Here is a 23,501-nt window from a genome sequence, read left to right as displayed (position 1 = left end):
CACTCACCTTTTACCTTTAGCCCTACCTTTTTAAACAAAATTATCACATCTGTACAATCTAGATTAACTGGTGTAACCTTTAACCCCCAGACGCCCATCATAGGGCATAAGTATGGGGACCAGCGCACAGCTGCAGGGCGGAATGGGAAGCCGCAGGTCATTGCTGTGACCCGGAGCACATCCTCCACCTCTTCTGGATCCAACTCCAATGGCCTGGTGCCTGTCAGCTGGAAGAGGCCTCAACTCTCTCAGGTACTTACAGCCAATAGATATGTTACAATGAGGTTTGATATGTTTAAATGTCTTTATTTGTTAGTTAATATTTAATTGTGTCGTCTTATTTCAGAGGAGAACCAGAGAGAAGCTCATGAACGTTCTTTCTCTGTGTGGTCCCGAGTCTGGCATTCCCAAGAATCCTTCTGTAAGACACCTGGCATGTCAAACTGTGAGCGAGCATGACTAGTGATTAGTGATCTACGTCAACAGAATATATCCCAGCCATCCCTCCATGTGTTTATTGAACGCATTTATCATAACTGTTATATCTTTCTCTGTGTATGTTTTAGGTGGTGTTCTCGTCCAACGAGGACCTGGACTCAAGTGACCAGCAGACCAGTCTGATCCCCACGGTGGAGGAGGTGGTGAGGGAGGAGGATATGCAGGGAGAAGATGCAGGAAGTGAGCAGCAGTTTGGAGTCTTCAAGGACTTTGATTTCCTGGATGTGGAGCTGGAGGATGCTGAGGTGAGGGGTGATTCACTGTACAGTAGGAGAAGCCATCTGTACTCACACACTTTTTAATGTCTTGTATAGGATCATTTACAATAGTCTCTCTGCTATTACACCATCATTTCGGATCATGTTGTTTGGTGACAATAAATGGTTTCATTCAGTGTGTGTGCGCTGAAGTACGTCTGAGCTTGTGTTTTAACATCTGTGTGTTTGTACTGGTCTTGGTATGACTTTTCTTCCATGTTGTCCTGTAACTGTCCCTACTAGTCGTTCTAACCCACTTGTTACCTTTCCTCTTTCCCCGCCACAAGGAGTTCCAGGTACGTTTTGGGCCAGAAAGAGCTTTTTAAAGCTGCCATCCTAAGTGCCCTGGTGTCCCTCTGTCCCTCTGTCAGTCATGTGATTGTTGTCACCCTGTAGAAGCACCTGTTTTGTCGGTCTAGAAACAGACAGCCAATGAAGCATGCCACAAATGCTTTTTTTGGGTTCATGATCAATGTAGTCTGCACGTGAAGTGATTAGGTCAAACAGCCTGAAAGAATAGGTGTCATGTCCTCCACTTCCCATTACTGCAGACACAGCTCTTTAGATGTCATGTGTTAGTGGCATACATTGTTGTTTTCTTGTGTTTGGTCTTGTGCTATTGTGATTCATCCACATTTTCTCAGCTATCTCAAACTTAAATTAGTTCTACTGGTATCTGACTGCTGTTTCCTTGGGTGTCCTACAGGGGGAGAGCATGGACAACTTCAACTGGGGTGTGCGTCGGCGCTCCCTGGACAGCATGGACAAGGGGGAGGGAGACGGGGACACGCCGTCCCTGCAGGAGTGCCAGTACACCGGGAGCACGCCCAGCCTCAACCTCACCAACCAGGAGGACACGGACGAGTCGTCTGAGGAGGAGGTACTGAGCGCTAGCCAGATTCTCACCCGCTCTGGCCTAGTAAGTCTCACCCAACACAAGGGTGGCCCTGTCCCCCGCCCGCCCGCTCCATGCTCCTCACACAGCCCGCTGGCATTGTGTGTGTGTGTGTGTGTGTGTCCATGTCTGCCCGCTCACTGAGCAGCGCTACTGCAGAGCTACTACTGTGCCTGGTATGGGCGGGGGCTAGACACTTGCTTCCGCTGTTAACGGTCACTATTTCACCCCCAATCCTAGACCTGCTACCCTCATTTTATTCCTTACCCACATACCAGTACCCCTTCCCCCATAAGTTTGTTTGTTAGGTAAGTAAAGTACAGACCCAAACTATACTACTGAAAGTCAGTTCAGGTTTCTGATAAGTTTAGATCAGAAAACTCATTCACATACACTATAACTGATATGTTTAGGTCAGACGACTCATTCACATACACTATAACTGATATGTTTAGGTCAGACAACTCATTCACGTACACTATAACTGATATGTTTAGGTCAGAAAACTCATTCACATACACTATAACTGATATGTTTAGGTCAGACAACTCATTCACGTACACTATAACTGATATGTTTAGGTCAGAAAACTCATTCACATACACTATAACTGATATGTTTAGGTCAGAAAACTCATTCACATACACTATAACTGATATGTTTAGGTCAGACAACTCATTCACATACACTATAACTGATATGTTTAGGTCAGACGACTCATTCACATACACTATAACTGATATGTTTAGGTCAGACGACTCATTCACATACACTATAACTGATATGTTTAGGTCAGACAACTCATTCACGTACACTATAACTGATATGTTTAGGTCAGACAACTCATTCACATACACTATAACTGATATGTTTAGGTCAGACAACTCATTCACGTACACTATAACTGATATGTTTAGGTCAGACAACTCATTCACGTACACTATAACGGATATGTTTAGGTCAGACAACTCATTCACGTACACTATAACTGATATGTTTAGGTCAGACAACTCATTCACGTACACTATAACTGATATGTTTAGGTCAGACAACTCATTCACGTACACTATAACTGATATGTTTAGGTCAGAAAACTCATTCACGTACACTATAACTGATATGTTTAGGTCAGACGACTCATTCACATACACTATAACTGATATGTTTAGGTCAGACAACTCATTCACATACACTATAGCTGGGAGATTAGCTACATAAAGATGAAACTGAAAGGAGTCCATAGCATGACATGTCAATGAAACGGATTTAGTCAAGTTACAACTGGCATCAAATTAACAGCATGTTCCTTTGTGAGCATGATCCCAATAACCCAAACCTCTGGCTGCCTTTCTCAAACTCCTCTTTGCTTTGGCTGACTAGCCATTTTAGAGCAGTCTTCCCAAGCTGTTATTCTAGAGCCGTCTATGCTCTCCTCTGCTCTTGATTGTGCTCTGTGCAAGTGAGAATGCCTCTAGTGACCCAAAGACTTGAACATGTTTAGCTTCAGAGACATATCTGTATTAACTTTTAAACAATGCTACTATGAGCATGCAGCATATCATTTGCGGACAGAATGATCAAATAACAAAGAGATATTGTAATAATGTCTGGAATATAGAATGTTTTTAGAACATGTTATTCTAAACTAAACAGTACACCAGCAGATATCCTGGAGATGCAGAGGACCAGATAATATGGAGATATTTCATTAGGGGGTTTCATTTTGTATTCACTATCTACAGTATCAGTCAAAGGTTCGGACACCTACTCATTCCAGGGTTTTTCTTAATTTTTTACTATTTTTCTACATTGTAGAATAATAGTGAAGACATCAAAACTATGAAATAACACATGGAATCATGTAGTAACCAAAAAAGTGTTAAACAAATGAAAATATATTTGAGATTCTTCAAAGTAGCCACCCTTTGCCTTGATGACAGCTTGGTCCACTCTTGACTGATACTGTAGTTCTAAATGGAGAAGTTGAACCATGTTTTTTATTCTCTCTCCCTCCCCTCACTCCAGATGAACTGTGACTCTGCTATGGATGATGCCACGTCCAATCATGTGGACTCTCTGCAGCAGTCCCAGGAGTCGTCCAGCAGTGCCCTGTCAGAGGAGACCACAGCCCTGCTGAACAGCCCTGCACTGGAGATGGCCTGCTCTGACTCCATCCAGCTGCCTGAGGTGTGACCAATCGGGACAACAAAATTGTGGTGCTCCGGCTCTTTCTAGCTCCTTATTCTCCTCTTTAAACCTCTTTTTACCTCTGCTGCGCTCTCTGTCTCGCTCATGTTTCACACACAGTTGGCGGCGGCCTCCTCTCTCTGTCTGCCTCTAGGGAAAGAGCTGTACCTGGTGTGCAGTAGGGGGCACTCTCTCTGTTCACATCTCCCTCCGTCTCCATCTCTTTCTCTCCACTTGTCGTGCTGCTCTGGGTGTGTGGGTGCTGTGGTGGGCTAGCTTTTGCTCCTCTGATTGGCTGGTTTGTGGGGTTAAATGTGTGATTGTGGGAGAGATTGTCAATGCTCACCTCAGGTCAGGCGAAACGTCACCTCTCAATTTGGAACCTGAACACTCAACTGAACTCACTGTTAAATTAGTGAGCACTGGACGCCAGCGTCCTACTCTGTGTGGCAGACCCATGTGTGAGTATGAGCTAGTTACGTCCACTCCATTAGAGAGCATTGTGAAGCAACACAGAAACATGCATTAGATTAAACCAGTGAGCACAGTTAACCAGGGAACACAATCAGGTAAACCACACTAACATGCAGTCACTAACAGCTTCAATTATTATCCATTATCTACCACTACTAACCTGTGTAACCATGGTGAGGATGCACTCTTGCTCAACAAGTCTTCCACACAATGTATAGTTCTGTCTAGGTTTTGTATTGATAGTTTATGCTGCTCATGTTTGTCCCCGGAGAGCCCATTTTGAATTGATTGTCTCATACACAGTGATACAGACCTACTCCTGGTGATTGTGTGAACGAAACTGAGACGGGGAATGTTCAATGGGGGCCGTTCTGTGAGAAATAACACCCCGTCTTTTCCCCAGTAATGTGAATGGAGCTTCCGTATGAGCTCGTTCCTGTCCCTTCTTATACCTATCATCTCAATATCAGCCCAAGGACATCTCTCCATCACAGGCTCAGGTCTTAGTGTAATGAGCCCCGGATAAAACCATTAATACTATTACTCATCCCTCCACGACGGCCCAGACGTCCACCCACTCCTAAAAGTGTTCCGTAAAATAGCCACCGGAACACACTGGCAGCCTGCCACACTCTCTCTTCTCCTTAATGCATTAGACTCTTAAATAGAGGAAAGACAAGTCCTTTCAATTAGATGTTCTAGATCCCCCTGTACTCCCCACTCCTGCACTCCCCACTCCTCCCCCTGTACTCCCCACTCCTGCACTCCCCACTCCTCCCCCTGTACTCCCCACTCCTGCACTCCCCACTCCTCCCCCTGTACTCCCCACTCCTGCACTCCTCCCCCTGTACTCCCCACTCCTGCACTCCTCCCCCTGTACTCCCCACTCCTGCACTCCTCCCCCTGTACTCCCCACTCCTGCACTCCTCCCCCTGTACTCCTGCACTCCTCCCCCTGTACTCCTGCACTCCTCCCCCTGTATCCCCACTCCCCACTCCTCCCCCTGTACTCCTGCACTCCTCTCCCTGTATCCCCACTCCCCACTCCTCCCCCTGCACTCCCCACTCCTCCCCCTGCACTCCCCACTCCTCCCCCTGTACTCCTGCACTCCTCCCCCTGTACTCCTGCACTCCTCCCCCTGTATCCCCACTCCTCCCCCTGCACTCCCCACTCCTCCCCCTGCACTCCCCACTCCTCCCTCTGTGGATGTGTCTTGCATGAAAAGTGTTGACTTGTTTCCTGTAATATGACTATCACTGTGGGGTAATGCAGATTACTGCCCTGTCACACAGCACCGCAGTCACTGATGTGGATTTATGTTCAACTGTTACATTTGACAGTTTCCAGTATTACTGTGCTTAGCAGCTAGCTGCTACGTTTCTTACAATTGTAATTTACGATTAAACAAAACCTAGTCAAAACCTTTTATTGACCAAAATGATGATTTGTTTCACAAAGTTAACCTTCTCGTTTAGTCTTTTTCTTAACTACTCTAGTCATTCATTGTGATCCATAATTCAGTCGTTTGATCCATCCAAACGGCTTGGACTGCGTCAGAGTGCAACACATCTCATCTATCTGAAGGCCTTTTAGCTCTCAGCCTGTCGTCTGGTCACGTCAGTGTGTTATTACCCTGAGGGCCTCTCTTAATGGCAGGCCAGCTCCATAGAGTGATATTGGCCCTTCTGTTTATTGATTTGCCTTTCTCTAGAGAGTCACAAACTTAGAGTATGAACTGTGAGGTGAATATCCATCTTTTGAATTATGCTGACCAAGACTCCGCTCCCTGTTCTATAGCTAAGAATAATAGTGTATTCTTTAATGTTATATATTGAGGAAGCCAGTAATGTTTCTACTTCAGGCATAGATAAAGGTTAAGTAGATATTCTTAGGGAGATTCTCATAAGGGCTGTTGCTGTGGCAACCGTAGGGTCTCAAGAGAATGAGTCATTTTGTGTGAGTAGTGTTATATAGTACAGTGGTTCTCAAACCTCTCCTCGGGGAGCACCAGCCGGTCCAAACCTCTCCTCGGGGAGCACCAGCCGGTCCATGTATTTGATCTATTCCAGAGCTAGCACACCTGATGTCAACTATATAGCAAGGCCTTGAATAGGTAAATCAGGTGAGCTAATTCATGGCTACAACAAAAGTGTGAAACCCCTGGGTGTCCCTGAGGAGAGGTTTGAGAACCACTGTTTATACTATATTTTTAACCTGCTCCTGAACAACTCCTGCTGGCTGTGTTGTGCAGGATGGGGTCAGCATGACTGCGGCAGACGAGCTGAGCAGCAGTGTGAGCACAGACACAGGGTTTGGCAGCAGTGCCCCCGCACTGCCCCCGGACCCCCCTGAGCTGTTTGACCTCACAGACTCTCAGGACCCTCATGACAACCTGGACACGGCCCCCCCTCGCCTGCCGACCATAGACACCCCGCCGGGGTCCCTCTGTGAGGAGGGGGACTCCCCTACGACCCTGCCCCTGCTGCCCCCCATCCCAGACAGCCCCTGTGGCTCTGTGTGTGAGGAGGATGTGACGCTGGCGCTGAAGGAGCTGGATGAACGCTGTGAGGAGGAGGAGGCCGACTTCTCTGATATGTCCAGGTAAGACTGCTTTACTCTGCTAACTTTACTCTCCAATATCAGAGGACCTGTACCAGGACCTGTACCAGTGGCCAAAGGTGCAGTGGTTGTGGCCTCTAGTCAGATATCAGTTTGTATGTCTTCAGGTGTATAAATGATCCATTACGTATTGGCAGGTATACATAGACCCTGTCTCTATATTGAAATTCTGGTCACATTTGCATACCTGTTTTCAGTTCATACTTGCATGTGGACAACCATATTGACAAACGGAATCTGTGGGGAGTGAGCCAGCAACTGGAGTAATGCTGGCATAAATATTTCAGGTGCCACCTACTGCCGATGTGCCCTTAAGCAAGGCACTTTACCCCCTAATCTGCTCCGGGGAATTGCTCTGCGGCTGACCCTGTGGTGCTCCCAACCTGTGTGTGTTGTGGATCTGGGTACTGTGACACATACAATATTTGCTATGTGCTAAAGGTGTGTGTGTGTGTGTGTGTGTGTGTGTGTGTGTGTGTGTGTGTGTGTGTGTGTGTGTGTGTGTGTGTGTGTGTGTGTGTGTGTTGGAGCTGCTATAATGGGTGACCACATCACTGGCTCTACTCCCATTTGGGCTGGGTGGGAGCTGAGGGCATCTCTCTGAAGGTGGGCCAGCTCAGGCTTCTCTTTGCCTTTTTATATACACACTCATCAAGGTGGGCAAACTCTGGTTAGAGGACACTGGTCACAGTACAGCTACAAATCAACTGTATTCAACTTGAGATGTAGAAACCGTGCACACACTTCTTGCTTGTTCATTCAGTACACACACGTGCTTAAATGAATGTTCCCTCTCTCCAAAACCCAGGCAGTTTGATAGATCGCTAGAGGGAATGGCAGTGCTCCAAATGATCCTCCCCCGGAAAACAAAGAAAGAAAGCTTAAATCAGTAGAAGGCTGTATGTTGAGCTTCCTTCGGTGAGGTTGGGGCCTTGCTCTGTGTTGCTGCGTATGTGTGTGTCAGATTCTGGGCTCAGAGCTCTGCTCTAGTCATGTTTGGGATGGTACGGTAGTGCAGTGTTCTAGGCAGGCTGGCAGAGAGATGCAGTGTTACCGTGCTGCAGAGAGAGGGAGGGAGAGAGAGGCGCTAGTTAAGGTGAGGATGAGGACGAAGACTGTGTCCTCCACAGCGCTCGGCAGCGCAGGTATCAGATACTTCTACTCTGTCTGCTTCATCAGGCTGTTTGGTCCCACAGGCCTGTGAGTATCAGTGTGTGTGTGTGTGTGTGTGTGTGTGTGTGTGTGTGTGTATGTGTTAAGATGGTAAAGCACCATGTGTCTGGCTCTGCAGTAGATCTCTGCTGAAACAACACTGCAGCAAAAACATCTGCAGTGAGAGGATGAGAGCGATGTATAGAGAGAGTGATGTTGTTTTGGTTGTAGCCAGAGCTAGGGGGTGTGTGTGTACATTCAGAATGAGGTGAATCCTGTGTGTGTGTGTGTATGTCAGTAGTACTGAAACTGATCCTGTGTGTTTTCAGTCAAGATGAGGGCGATCAGGATGGTTTCCCAGAGATCCAGGCCTCTCCTCCCCCTTCTCCCTTCCTCTCTGCCATCCTGGCAGCATTCCAGCCTGTTGCCTATGAGGACGAGGAGGATGCCTGGCGTGTCCATGTCAACCAGATGTTGTCGGACACGGATGGGTCCTCTGCTGTGTACACCTTCCATGTGTTCTCCCGACTATTTAAGGTGAGAGAGGAGCGGGATATATTTAGTGTATGTTTTCTGTGTTTATTTATGTTTTGTGTTTTTATGATTTGTACTGTGTATACAAAACATTAAGAACAGCTTTCTATGACAGTCTTACCAGGTGAAAGCTATGATCCTTTATTGATTTAACTTGTTAAATCCACTTCAATCAGTGTAGGTGAAGGTGAGGAGAAATGTTCGATTTTTAAGCCTTGAGACAATTGTCGACATGGATTGTGTATGTGTGCCATTCAGAAGGTGAATGGGCAAGACAAAAGATTGAAGTGCCTTTGAACGGGGTTTTTCAGGCTCAACAGTTTCCTGTGTGTAACAACAATGGTCCACCCAATGCATTGGAGTCAACATGGGCCAGCATCCCTGTGGAACGCTTTCGACACCTTGTAGAGTCCATGCCCCGACGAATTGAGGGCAAATGGGGTGCAAGTCAATATTAGGACGATGTTGTTAATGTTTTGTACACTCTGTGTATTGGCCGTGTGTGTGTTTGCTCTGTTGATTGTGTTATTCTCTATAGAGCATGCAGAGGAAGTTTGGCGCCATCACACACTCGTCAGTGCATTTTCTGGGAGAGAGGCTGCAGCGAATGGGGAACCAGTTCCTCAGCTCCCTAGAGGTCATGACCTCACGCTCCCAGTGCCCCACGGTGCTGCTGGACGCTGAGACGGTGAGTCTTCCCTGACAACCCAAAGATTACAACTTCCTTAATAATCTAAAGATTATATTGCACCATCTCTCTGGTTTCAAAAGGAACGATGACAAAGCCAATTGTCGCATGCTTGTTAAGATATTTTTAGCAATGGCAGTAGTTATTAATTAGCCATGCTTGTTATGCATGCAATTTCATGTTATGCATATTGCATGATGGACAGTATAAGGGTCTTTCTATAAACTAGGGTACCGGTGAGGATTTCCTGCGGTGGACAACCTATTAACAGCTGTTGAAATGTCATTGATAATAATCTGCCGGTTTTTCTGCCGTTTATCTACGTGTATACGTATAATTTTTAACCCTTTCTCATGGTTCGTGTCTTGACGGATTTGTCCAAAATTGTGACAAACCCTTATTTCACTGCATTTCTATGTTACAGTGGGGTCCCGAATTATTGGATACCTTGATAAAGAGGAGCAAAAAATACTGTATAAAATATATAATATGAATACTGAGTTATATTGTATGCTCAACATTTAAAAAAACATTATTTATACTTATACAATTGCTTAGCGAAAGATTTTGTTTAACAAGTAAAATAAAAACATCTCAAAGATGGCAGTAAAAATGATTGGATCCCCTGTTTTCAGCACCTTCCCCTTGCGAGGATAACAGCACTAACCATGTTTCCATCCACAGTTAAGTAATACCATAAAAAATATATATATATAATCACAACTAGGGTTGCACATTTTGGGGAATATTCAGAGGTGGAAACATTCTGTGGGAATTAATGGAAAAATATGCAAATTATATTAATACCATTTAAATGTAGATGTTTTTTGCATTGGATATATTTACCATATCGTATGGAGACAGAAGCATAAACCTTTTACCTCATCATAACTAGACATAATTGCTAATTATTAAATCCTTCCAATAGAAATGTAAAAAAATCGATTTAGTTATGAATTTAACTTTAATTAAATGAGTCGACTCTTCACTTGGGATGATTTCACTGAACAACAAAAGAAAATAAAAGGAATATTGGATGATCCATCACATCTCCCAAAAACGTTTTCAACATACATCTGTAAAATGACAGTCTAGAAACTAAAGCTTTGGTTGTCTTCCTCTCAGGCTTCCATCTCTTCTCCCTGGACCTCCTCAATGTCCACCTCTTGAACATCAGACTCTGAGGCCTCATCTTCACTGTTACTTTCCAACCTTGTTGAGGATGGCTCGTTGTCAGGCTCAAAAAGCCTCAAATTTGCCCAGATGGCCACCAATTTTTCAACCCTTGTATTGGTCAGCCTGTTGTGTGCTTTGGTGTGTGTGTTCCCAAACAAGGACCAGTTTCACTCTGAGGCGGCTGATGTTGGTGGGATTTGGAGGATGATGGAGGCAACAGGGGAAAGAGCCTCAGATCCACAAAGTCCCTTCCACCAGGTGGCTGATGAGATATGTTGGCACGACTGCCATATTGCATCTCCATCCCAAAGCCCTTGCTTGGAAGTGTACGTCGCCAGACTGCCAAGAACCTTGCCCTCATCCAGGCCAAGGTGGCAAGACACGGTGGTGATGACACCATAGGCCTTGTTGATCTCTGCACCAGACAGGATGCTCTTGCCAGCATACTTGGGGTCCAACATGTACGCTGCGGCGTGAATGGGCTTTCGGCAAAAGTCTTGATGCATTTCAGAACTGCAGTTTCCTCTGCTTGGAGCAACCGTGAAGTGGGCAGGGCAGTATGGATTTCTTCTCTTACATCTGCAAGCAGATTCTGAACATAAGACAGGATGGCATTGTCTCCCTCAATCCCCGTGCAATGGCTAATGCTATAGGTTTCAGGCTGCTTTCCACTCTTTCCCAAAATACATCATCCAGGAAGATCCTCTTGATGGTGCGGTCCATATCGGCAGACTGTGATATGGCCATTTTTTTGGACACACTCCTTCCCCTCCAGGAGATTGTCAAACATGATGACAACACCACCCCAACGGTTGTTGCTGGGCAGCTTCAATGTGGTGCTCTTATTCTTCTCACTTTGCTTGGTGAGGTAGATTGCTGCTATAACTTGATGACCCTTCACACACCTAACCATTTCCTTGGGTCTCTTGTAGAGTGTATCCATTGTTTTCAGTGCCACGATGTCCTTGAGGAGCAGATTCAATGCATGAGCAGCACAGCCAATGGGTGTGATGTGAGGGTAGGAATCCTCCACTTTAGACCAAGCAGCCTTCATGTTCGCAGCATTGTCTGTCACCAGTGCAAATAACTTCTGTTGTTCAGCTCATCTGCAATGTAGAGACTGGTGTGTCTGTTGTCCCTTGTGTCTGTGCTCTTGTAGAATACTGGTTGAGGGGTGGAGATGATGTAGTTCATTATTCCTTGCCTACGAACATTCGACCAGCCATCAGAGATGATTGCAATACAGTCTGCTTTCTCTATGATTTGCTTGACCTTCACTTGAACTCTGTTGAACTCTGCATCCAGCAAATGAGTAGATAAAGCATGTCTGGTTGCAGGGGTGCATGCTGGGCGAAGAACATTCAGAAATCTCTTCCAATACACATTGCCAGTGAGCATCAGAGGTGAACCAGTTGCATACACAGCTTGAGCAAGACATTCATCAGCATTTCTCTGACTACGTTCCTCCATTGAGTCAAAAAAACTTCTGATTCCAGGACCATGAGCTGTTGCTATCGATAAGTTGTCTGATTCAACATGTTCACCTTGAATAGAAGTAGAGGAACATTTGTCAGAGGTTGCTTGTTGTGAGCACTGAGGGAACTTTATGCACTTGGACAGATTCTGCGTCTTTGTTGCATTCTTCACATATAACTTGGCACAGTATTTGCAAATGTACACAGCTGTTCCTTCTACATTAGCTACAGTGAAATGTCTCCACACATCAGATAGTGCCCATGGCATTTTACTGTAAAGATTAGGAAATAAATGTGTAAAAAAATATATATATTAAATTGCATGTACAAATAAATAGATAAGCAGTTAGTTTAAACAACTCCTTTGTAAGATACATGTTTGAAAATAAAACATGTACAGTTGAAGTTGGAAGTTTACATACACCTTAGCCAAATACATTTAAATTCCGTTTTTCACAATTCCTGACATTTAATCCTAGTAAAAATTCCCTGTCTTAGGTCAGTTAGGATCACCACTTTATTTTAAGAATGTGAAATGTCAGAATAATAGTAGAGTGATTTATTTCAGTTTGTATTTCTTTCATCACATCCCCAGTGGGTCAGAAGTTTACATACACTCAATTACATTGTTTAACTTGGGTCAAATGTTTCGGGTAGCCTTCCACAAGCTTTCCACAATACGTTGGGTGAATTTTGGCCCATTCCTCCGACAGAGCTGGTGTAACTGAGTCAGGTTTGTAGGCCTCCTTGCTTGCACATACTTTTCCACTTCTGCCCACAAATTTTATATAGGATTGAGGTCAGGGCTTTGTGATGGCCACTCCAATACCTTTACTTTGTTGTCCTTAAGCCATTTTACCACAACTTTGGAAGTATGCTTGGGGTCATTGTCCATTTGGAAGACCCATTTGCGACCAAGCTTTAACTTCCTCACTGATGTCTTGATGTTGCTTCAATATATCCACATAATATTCCTGCCTCATGATGCCATCTGTTTTGTGAAGTGCACGAGTCCCTCCTGCAGCAAAGCACCCCCACAACATGATGCTGCCACCCCTGTGCTTCACGGTTGGGATGGTGTTGTTCGGCTTGCAAGCCTCCCCCTTTTTCCTCCAAACATAACGATGGTCATTATGGCCAAACAGTTGTTGTATTTTTGTTTCATCAGACCAGAGGACATTTCTCCAAAAAGTATGATCTTTGTCCCCATGTGCAGTTGCAAACCATAGTCTGGCTTTTTTTTATGGCGGTTTTGGAGCAGTGGCTTCTTCCTTGCTGAGCGGCCTTTCAGGCTATGTCGATATAGGACTTGTTTTACTGTGGATAAAGATACTTTTGTACCTGTTTCATCCTGCATCTTCACAAGGTCCTTTGCTGTTGTTCTGGGATTGATTTGCACTTTTTGCACCAAAGTATGTTCATCTCTAGGAGACAGAACGTGTCTCCTTCCTGAGCGGTAGGACAGCTGCGTGGTCTCATGGTGTTTATGCTTGCAAACTATTGTTTGTACAGATGAACGTGGTACCTTCAGGCGTTTCGGAAATTTCTCCCAAGGATGAACCAGACTTGTGGAGGTCTACAATTTTTTTCCTGAGGTCTTGGCTGATTTCTTTTGATTTTCCCATGATGTCAAGCAAAGAGGCACTGAGTATGAAGGTAGGCCTTGAAATACATTCACAGGTACACCTCCAATTGACTCAAATGATGTCAATTAGCCCATCAGAGCTTCTAAAGCCATGACATAATTTTCTGGAATTTTGCAAGCTGTTTAAAGGCACAGTCAACTTAGTGTATGTAAACTTCTGACCCACTGGAATTGTGATACAGTGAGTTATAAGTGAAATAATCTGTCTGTAAACAATTGTTGGAAAAAATTACTTGTCATGCAGAAAGTAGATGTCCTAACCGACTTGCCAAAACTATAGTTTGTTAATAAGACATTTGTGGAGTGGTTGAAAAACTAGTTTTAATGACTCCAACCTAAGTGTATGTAAACTTCTGACTTCAAATGTATGGAAACAGGTGAATTAATACTCCGCATTTAGCAGGCTCAAGCAAGCTAAAACCCACATGTTAGCAAAAACTAACTAGCAGAAATGATTTAAACACACTTTGCTGTAGGCTACTATTCACCTGTTTAAAAGAAATCATCTTTACCCCACCCAGTATTGTAATCAAAACTTTTCAGAAAGCATGTAGCCCTTGGCCCAGACAGTGTAATAGTGTGGGCTCAATAGCATCTCATTAGTGTGCAAGATCTTGAGAATCAGCTGTACATGTGATGGAAGAATGCACTGTGCATGCAGAGGGTTGCAATTCCTTTGAATTGGGGATAGTTTAACCAAAATATGCCACAAGACCTGGAATTGCCTTAAGTGTATCCCACAAAAAAGATTAACTGTTTATAAGCTAACTTGTTTTTATAAATTGAAGTGAAATTCCCCAAATTCCAGGGCTTAACTTCCATGGAAAAGTTCCGGGAAATTCTTGAAATTTACCTGAAAGTTTCCGACCCTTTGCAACCCTAATCACAATATGATTGAAACATTAAGTTTCTGTAACATTTTATAAATGCCGACAGAATTTGTTCGTTCGACATTGTGATATTTTTTGGGGGTCAAATTAATTATGTGAGAAATGGTGATGGAACGCCATTATGCGCAAATATTGATATAAAAACCATCATATCCAAGTAAAGTTGTCACGCGATGAAATGCTGTGTGGTCCTTCCACTACGACTCGGGAAACCATGTAGTTTATCAGGCTACAGTTTAAATAAGTTATGATGAACTTCACAGGGGTGGTGAAAGTGCACGGTGATGAGATTGATGCCCCTTGCCAATAAATATTAAGGGTCTTATTCTGATGACTTGATGATCAATGCTTGACAATTTTTTTTTGTTACAAAACTGTCAGAGTTGAAAATGGATGGAAACTCATTGAACTTGAGACTTTTATTCGGTACATCAAAACGTAAGCGAGTTTGGTGGAAACAACACTGCTGGGTAAATGTGCATATTTTCTTTAAGCAGAATTTTTAATATTGTAATGAAAATCAGTCTGCAATTGGATGGAAACCTAGATATTGAACCTTTTTCTTAAATGCTTTAAAAGATTGGAGAACACATTGGAAGGGATCTGGGCCATTCTTTCATGTAGAATCTTTCCAGATCCTTCTCCGCTTATGGACTGTTTTTCCATTTAACCAGAGATTGAGAGGGCCATTGCTAAAAGTTTGTTTTGTGGTCAATTAAAGGTGGAATATGCAGAAATCGCTCCTCCATTTCCTTGTTGCTAAAACTGTAATAGTTAGCCTAATTTCAGTTTGTGACAAATCAAGCAAGTATAGTGTAGAGAATCATTGTACCACTGTGAAATATATTTTCAATAACCAAAAATATTGTATTTTCAGCTGTTTGAAGCTGATGTACAAAACCGAAAGTAAAAGACACAAAAGCATAGAAACAACGCACATAGAACAGATCTACCACTTCTTACACTTGCTTTGAATGAGAATGACAGATCTTTATCTCACAATTCTATGTGAAGTTTAAAATGGATGGAAACACATTGAACTTTCAATTTTTATACAATACACTTAAGTGTGAAATTACATTTTGTGTGCTCTACATCACGGACTGATTTTTCTACGCAACAAATCAGTTTGGTGGAAACACCACTGGAGTGAAAATGCACATTTTCTTTATGCAGATTTTAGAATATTCGCATGAAAATCTGTTACCAATTGGATAGAAACCTAGCTACTGTTATAAAAAAGTTTGGTCCAACTTGGAAGTTAGGTACTATATTTATTGAATATGTGTTGTCGGGTCTGTTTGTGTCGTAGTTGGTCTCATGTGGACTGCTGGAGACTCTGAAGTTTAGTGTGCTGGAGTTGCAGGAACACCTGGACACCTACAATGGCAAGAGGGAGGCGGCCGAGGAGGTGAGCTCTCCATCTCATCCTCATTTACAGCTGCTATACAGTACATACTCTCATCCCTAGCTACAGTACACTTTTACCAACTGTTTCCTGAAGCCCTAGATCACACAATCCCACATCCTTATTCCATCCAATTATGGCTAATGATCATACCACATATCTGTACTCAGACCATCCCTGCACCAAACCACTGGTGGTACTTCAATGGCCTCTCATTCCTAGCGAGGAAGGCTCTAGATTACACATCATTTCCCCTCCAGATCAGGGAGGAGGAGGCTGAGAGAACACAACAGTACACATGAACTGAGTCATAAGGAGGTAAATGGGTTGGGTGTCTCATCAGCCATTGTATCACAGGGAGAATGAGTGGATTTAGCATCCACATTGCTAGCGACATCCCCTGCTGACGGGCTAAAAATATTCCCCGGCGCTCCTAAATCAGTTAGAGGGACGGATAGGAGGGGAGGAAGGAGAGATGGGGAGGAAGGGGTAAAGAGGACAGATGTGATTGCGAGAGAGAGAGGGATGCAGAGAGGGCTTGGGGATGCTGGGGTGCTAATTGAATGATATTGGTGCGGTCCCTTGAGGATTGATCTCCGCCCCGCTGCACTAGAACAGACCCTCTTTAATTTGCTAAGTACAGCGCTCTTATTGAATCTACCCCCCCAACCCCTACACACACACAGTTCAAAGAAAAGTAGACTTGCATAGACTGCTATCAATCACTCCCTTCCTCCCTTATCCAATGCCCACAGTGGCTGGAGAACTGCAGGAAGACGTTTGGCGACAAAGATGGCAACCAACGACCCAACACTCAGGCACAGGTATGACTAACCCACACACATCTGAACACAGCATTGTTACATGTGTAGAAAAATGTGACTACAAAGTCTGTTTTGTTTTCATGTGTGCCTTTTCTAATGCAATCAAACACTCGATAAGCATGGGAACATGCCTATTGAAACATTTTATTTGAGAAAATACATTTATATCCCCTCATCCTCAACAAAATGTTTTAATTTCCTACAAGCTCATTGACATAATTAGAGCCTCAAAGGAGACAAAAAGTCTCTTACACATCCTTTGGCCACTTAACCCTGGTCTGTCCACTGTTCCTAAAGCCAGTATTACTTCAGCTCATCATAGTAGATGTACATTTTGTTACGTTACACCCTTATTCTAAAATGTATTTAAAAATGGTTCCCTCATCAATCTACACACAATTCTCCTAAGTGATGAAGCTAAAACAGGTTTTTAGAAATGTTTGTAAATGTAAAAAAAAATCCAAAACAGAAATACCTTATTTACATAAGTATTCAGACTCTTTGCTATGAGACTTGAAATTGAGCTCCGGTGCATCCTGTTTCCATTGATCATCCTTGAGATGTTTCTACAACTTGATGGGAGTCCACCTGTGGTAAATTCAATTGATTAGACATGATTTGGAAAGGCACACACTTGTCTATAGAAGGTCCCACAGTTGACAGTGCATGTCAGAGCAAAAACCAAGCCAGGAGGTTGAAGGAATTGTACGTAGAGCTCCGAGACAGGATTGTGTCGAGGCACAGATCTGGGGAAGGGTACCAAAACATTTCTGCAGCATTGAAGGTCCCCAAGAACACAGTGGACTCCATCGTTCTTAAATGGAAGAAGTTTAGAACCACCAAGACTCTTCCTAGAGCTGGTAGCCCAGCCAAACTGAGCAATCGGGGGAGAAGGGCCTTGGTCAGGGAGGTGACCAAGAACACGATGGTCACTCTGACAGAGCTCCAGAGTTCCTCTGTGGAGATGGGAGAACCTTCCAGAAGGATAACCATCTCTGCAGCACTCCACCAATCAGGCCTTTATGGTAGAGTGCCCAGATGGAAGCCACTCCTCAGTAAAAGGCACATGACAACCAGCTTGGAGTTTGCCAAAAGGCACCTAAAGGACTCTCAGATCATGAGCAACAAGATTCTCTGGTCTGATTAAACCAAGATTGAAATCTTTGGCCTGAATGCTAAGCGTCACGTCTGGAGGAAACCTGGCACCATCCCTATGGTGAAGCATGGTGGTGGCAGCATCATGCTGTAGGGATGTTTTTCAGTGACAGGGACTGGGAGACTAGTCAGTATTGAGGGAAAGATGAACGGAGCAAAGTACAGAGATCCTTGATGAAAACCTGCTCCAGAGCGCTCAGGGCCTCAGACTGGGGCAAAGGTTCACCATCGAACAGGACAATGACCCTAAGCACACAGCCAAGATGACACAGGAGTGGCTTCGGGACAAGTCTCTGAATGTCCTTGAGTAGCCCAACCAGAGCCCGGACTTGAACCCGATCAAACATCTCTGAAGAGACCTGAAAATAGCTGTGCAGCAACGCTCCCCATCCAACCTGACAGAGCTTGAGAGGATCTGCAGAGAAGAATGGGAGGAAATCCCCAAATACTGGTGTGCCAGCTTGTAGCGTCATACCCAAGAAGACTCTAGGCTATAATTGCTGCAACAAAGTACTGCGTAAAGGGTCTGAATACTTATGGAAATGTCATATTTATTTGCTAAAATATTTTGTCTTAGTTTTTGCTTTGTCATTATAGGTTATTGTTTGTAGATTGATTGAGGGGGGAGAAACAATTTAATCAATTTTAGAATAAGGCTGTAATGTAACACATTGTGAAAAAGTCAAGGGGTCTGAATACTTTCCGAATGCACTGTAGCTGATCTGAGGTCAGCCGGGTGCCTCAACTGCGTGGTCTCCCCCTGTCCCCTAATATTGTTTAGTATTCTGACCACACTGCTGGAGGTTATAGATTTCTGCTTGCTCCCCTCCCTCTCCCCCTTTCTTTCAGGTCAGAGGACATACTTGGCTGTGAAAGAGGAGCTATTCCGGACTAAAGCTCTGTTGTACTGTGACAAGCAGAGGAGCACATACTCATTCACCGTTCTCTTCTACATCACCCCCTCCCTCTTCTCTTCAGATTCTCTGTCCCCCTTCTCTCGCTCTGTCTACATCCTTCTTTGTTTTCTGTCTCTGTATTTCTACACTGCTGTGTTCTCTAAGAACCATTGTTGGGACTGAGCCCCCCTGACCTGAGAACAGGTGTTAGGATGGAGTGGTTGTTACCCCTCCACTCCTCTCCTGTCAGGTCACTGTATCAGAGTTGCGATGTGAAAGCTCACTAATTCTTGGTCTTTCTCTCTTCCTGTTTTGTTTGTTGTTTTTGTGACCTGCTCACCCTCTTGCTTAGCAAATGGAAAAACTAGCAGTAAGTGGTTCTCTAAGTATTCTAGACTCTAATATAATCATGATGTCCGGACAACACGCTTATCATCTCATCCCTCTCCATATGTACCTGTTGCCGTCGTCAACCAACAACGGCCTGGGCCCTCCCACTCTGTCTCCACCCCTCTCTCATATAACTCGGCTACAGTCCACATCTACCCAAATCATACTGTTTATCATCGTTATTTATGCGTTACTTTTGGCTTCGCCTTTGACTGAATCAATCTCTTAACCCCTCCCTCTTCCCTTCTGATTTGACAGCAGATGTAAAATCTCTCAATCATTGTAGTAGTTGTCTACCTGATTTGAGGGGGATGTTGCCCTGGGTTATGGGGAGGAGAGGACGGAGAGAGAGACCTGTGAAGCCATGTTTAGTCTACCTTCATTTTGCATGCTTATTGCTCCATTCCCATTTCTGTTCAAATTCCCATTTTTCCATCATATTTTCCTGGATTAGGGACAATGTTTGATAATTCCAGTCACATATTTGGTCAGTATATTTCTGTGCTTGGACATACTGTACCTTAACCATAGGGGGCCAGACAGACAGGTGGTGATGGTCGGTATATAACCCAGTCCTCCGTGGCTAATGATGGCAGCCTGTGGTTGGTTAATAGCTGGTTAATAGTGCTAGCTAGACCCTCACCTATGGCTCTGGGCCTCGTCAGGTTATCCGGTCTCTGTAGGGACCATCGCTCCACTCCACACTGGGCCTCTTTAACCATTTCATCTCCTCCCACTCTTGATAACCCAGGATATCCATCTGCTCTGCCCAGAGGCCTGTGTGGCTATAGTGTGTGGGTGTGTGAGAGGTGTGTTGACCGTCTCTGGTCTCTCTGTAGGAGCTGGAGCTGTGTCGCAGGCTCTATAAGCTGCACTTCCAGCTGCTGCTGCTCTTCCAGGCCTACTGTAAGCTCATCAGTCGTGTGGACACCATCAAGAGAGAAGCAGAGGTGAGGCTGGGGGGGGTTTACACCCAAACACTTTACTCGACAGGGTATGGGTAGTGGAACATTAAAGGTGGGTGGTTTTAGAAGAAGCTGTGGTAATAGGAATCAGTTTAGGTCATTTATTTAAATGACAAGCCTAAAAGAAACATTGTTAAGTCACCCACTCAAGCATGCTTGGAGCCTTTCAGGTCATACCCATCATGCCGTGTGTGTGAGGTCAACACAGGGATGGAGATGGTGGGTTGTTATTTTACTTTCCCTTCCCCGAAGAGTTCTTTAATTGGGCTTCAGGTTGGTTCAGGAAAGCATGAGAGACACGGAGGCCGCCTGCATTTCTCCCATCTTCCCTGGCAGGGAAACCAGCAGTGACAATGCACACGCTAAATTAAACTAATTTCTTGTACATATCACACACATGCGTTTTGGAATTTAAAGATACTGTAACAGCAATAGTCGTTCTGTAAAGTCGTGAGCTGTTATTGTAAATGATTACGTACAAATGTGTCCTTAAGATTGAATGTTAACATTTTAAAAGATGCCTCTGTGTATATGCTCTTTTTCTATCTCTCTCACACACAATTTTGCAGACAGACAAGCACTGACACAGTGCCTGGATGTTCTGCTGAGGGGTAGCCTTGCTATCTAGCCCTGCTGTCTTATGGCTTTAATCTCATTAAATCCCTGAATGAGATTTGACTCTTTTCTCACATGCAGAGAGGGTCAGCTATTCCAGTTAATCACACGTCAATACTAACTGCATTGCTGCACAGACTTTGACGTGCACAAACACACATGAGATTATCTCTGCGGTTATCTGAACTTTGTGTGTGTGTGTGTGTGTCTCCAAGGTGACCAACATGTCAGAGGAGCTGGCAATCCTGGAGAGCTGTTTGAAGCAGGCAGAGTCTGGGGTTGATGGACAGGAGGATGTGGGTGTGTCTGATGCCTCCCAGACCAGCACTGAGACGGCCATCCAATCACTGATCGAGACCCTGAGGGCCAGAGACTTCGGCTCCGCCCTCACACAGGTCAAAACCTTCAGGTAAAGAAACAACATATCTTGTATCCCACAGCTATTCCTCAATGTATAGACTACACAGGCTTGTCATGTGTCTAGTCTACAGTCCTGTATCTGCTCTTAAACCTCAGCGCTGATGCCCTTCTCCTCCCTCTCCACTAGGTCTCTGTGGCCTAACGACATCTTTGGGAACGAGTCAGACGACGCAGTCCAGACTCTACTGCACATCTATTTCCGTCAGCAGACGCTGGGCCAGACGGGCTGCCTGGCTGTGGTGGGACCCAGCAGGGACCTGTCCCAGGCCAACGGGCGCCTCATGGAGCTCAACCTGCAGATCAGAGAGGCTCTGAGCCAGGCTCAGGCCTGCCAGGCCCCCCAGACCACTGGACTGTAAGGCTTCAGGCACAAAGCCTGGACTTGACTGGACTAGAGCAACCCCCCGTACCACTCACAGTTCCCATCTGCTCTGGAGGCTGGGAAGGTGTGTCAGGGGAGGACAGAACAGACTCCACCTATAAGGGCTAAAGGATGTGTGGGAATAACTGACTCATATTAATATATATTACATATATCAAATACTTCAAGCTAATATCTGTTTTCCCAGAATAAGCCAACTTGCAAAATTCAGCTGCAATAAGTCGTGGTATTATGTGACGACTGGCCCGGGAAGGAGGATGATAATGCTAAACTGGAAGCGTTTTGGCGGAAATTACCTGATGGGCCTCCCATATTGGCCAGTGGCAGCCTCAGGCCCTTTCAGGAGACTGGATGGGGCCTGGGGTTCGGTCAGGGAGACGATGTGGTGTTCTCATAGCAGTAGAGTTGGAGCATAAGAGACTTAGTCAGTCCGGAAGGAAACCGGATGGGTGTGTGAGAGGACAGGCAATCCCTGTCAGGATTCAGAAACAAACACACAAAAAGTGTTCAAATGCATGCTTGAAAGAGAAAAGCACTGCAAGAATATTTTTTTGACAAATGTACTATTTTTTATTAGAGCTAACATCCTAGGTTGTAAATGTAAGGATATTTAACATGTAATTGTAATCCTAGGGGAGCTGTTCACCACAGGGACTGTAAAAAGATACATGTATCTGTTTATTGACCTGCATTAAGTTTGACTTGCATTGGAGACGAGCATCATCTTCAACAGGTCTTCTAATGAATCTCACTCTGTAACCAAATAAGTAGCTGCCTGTAGAGACTTTAGGCTGTGTGAGATATATATTCTTGTACACACTCGCACGCACACATGCATATAATTGCACAGAAGTGGAGACTGGCTACAACTCATTATGGAAACATTAACTTATTTTACTCTGTATATATTTTAGAAAATGTATAGTGTAAAACCAGTATTTTTTTTTCTTGTACTTTTGTGAAATGCACTGTTAATCTGAATTAGATGTATGAAGCTAATGCGAGAAGAGAGAACCCAGAGCAGATACTGAGTAACTAATGACCCACGCCGCTATTATAATCCTGTCACACAAACTTAAAGAATCTCCCAGACTGGCCCGGTTCATGTGCTTAGGGGTCAGAGGAACTGGTTAAAGGCGCTTGCTAGTGTAGATTCTGCTTCCTGTTGGACCAGCCCAGTCATATGCATTCCTTCTCTCCACTGTGATGTCCATGTTGGCCCTGTACCCCAGCACAGGTCACGCTAAAAAGCCTTATGAGGGGAAATTGAGGCCCGTGTTCGTCCATATTAGCAGATCCCAGCGGTGCACAGCTGCACTGGTGGTGTGCCATGGCCCTGTGCTCTGAGGGGAAACTGCTGTCATTAAAGCTGTGCTTTTGCTTCTGAAAAGGCACTGCTTGCTGCCTGCCGAATTGCAGGGCATGAACTAGATGTTTGAAAGTGTTGCAGGAAACTTGTCATGGCACATTGTAAACGATCACTGTACTCATTCCTCACAGAGAGAACTTGTCTATTGCATTTGAATGGATATATTATTTACTTGGAAAATAATTGTAGAGGTGCATTACTGGATTACTTTTACTTTTTTTTTGTCATCTCACATACCAGCCTTCTCTCTGGATAAATAAAAACCTGATATGAATTTCTATTGTTTTCTGACAACAATAGAGGGCTACACTATCCACACCAGCATGTTTGGGTGAGAAGCCAACAGACTGAGTAGTAAGTTGTACCGTGAAAGGCTACATTCAGTACATTGGCAGCAGAGTTAAGCTTGAACCATGCTGCAGAGCTCCAGTAACCTCACACTCCTCAGCAATGGGTTTATAATGGCTGGTAAGTCAGGCATAAAGAACCTATACGCCTCTGACGTCACTAGTCATGTCCAGTTAGCTACCCTAGAGGCACGGCTTGTCAGTTCTCTACAACCAAAGACCATGCTTTAGTTCCAATTC

At 44.5% G+C, this 23,501-nt stretch overlaps 1 protein-coding gene across 21 annotated transcripts in view; it reads left to right on the top strand.

The window, feature by feature from the left end:
* The window catches only part of LOC106560257 (protein furry homolog-like), an 89,893-nt gene extending 66,705 nt beyond the window's left edge, over positions 1 to 23,188 (top strand). For 13 of the 21 annotated variants that reach the window (XM_082956934.1, XM_082956935.1, XM_082956937.1 and 10 more), the window contains 14 exons: positions 91 to 252; positions 347 to 445; positions 567 to 743; positions 1,462 to 1,674; positions 3,676 to 3,837; positions 6,563 to 6,912; positions 8,412 to 8,619; positions 9,155 to 9,304; positions 15,803 to 15,901; positions 16,654 to 16,722; positions 19,126 to 19,143; positions 20,003 to 20,113; positions 20,959 to 21,152; positions 21,291 to 23,188. In XM_082956934.1, the coding sequence (XP_082813060.1) occupies positions 91 to 252; positions 347 to 445; positions 567 to 743; positions 1,462 to 1,674; positions 3,676 to 3,837; positions 6,563 to 6,912; positions 8,412 to 8,619; positions 9,155 to 9,304; positions 15,803 to 15,901; positions 16,654 to 16,722; positions 19,126 to 19,143; positions 20,003 to 20,113; positions 20,959 to 21,152; positions 21,291 to 21,522 (2,244 nt within the window). In that variant the 3' untranslated portion in view covers positions 21,523 to 23,188. Of the gene's footprint in view, positions 1 to 90; positions 253 to 346; positions 446 to 566; positions 744 to 1,461; positions 1,675 to 3,675; positions 3,838 to 6,562; positions 6,913 to 8,411; positions 8,620 to 8,927; positions 9,058 to 9,154; positions 9,305 to 15,802; positions 15,902 to 16,653; positions 16,723 to 19,125; positions 19,144 to 20,002; positions 20,117 to 20,958; positions 21,153 to 21,290 lie in introns of those variants that run through there. The other 8 variants (XM_082956943.1, XM_082956929.1, XM_082956928.1 and 5 more) reach the window with 5 other exon arrangements.
* Positions 23,189 to 23,501: the final 313 nt, after the last annotated feature.

This window comes from Salmo salar, chromosome 10 (genome assembly GCF_965601325.2).
Source record: "Salmo salar chromosome 10, fSalSal1, whole genome shotgun sequence".
NCBI classification, from domain to species: domain Eukaryota; kingdom Metazoa; phylum Chordata; class Actinopteri; order Salmoniformes; family Salmonidae; genus Salmo; species Salmo salar.
Note: the sequence above shows the minus strand (reverse complement) of the source record. Positions and strands in the feature narration are given on the sequence as shown.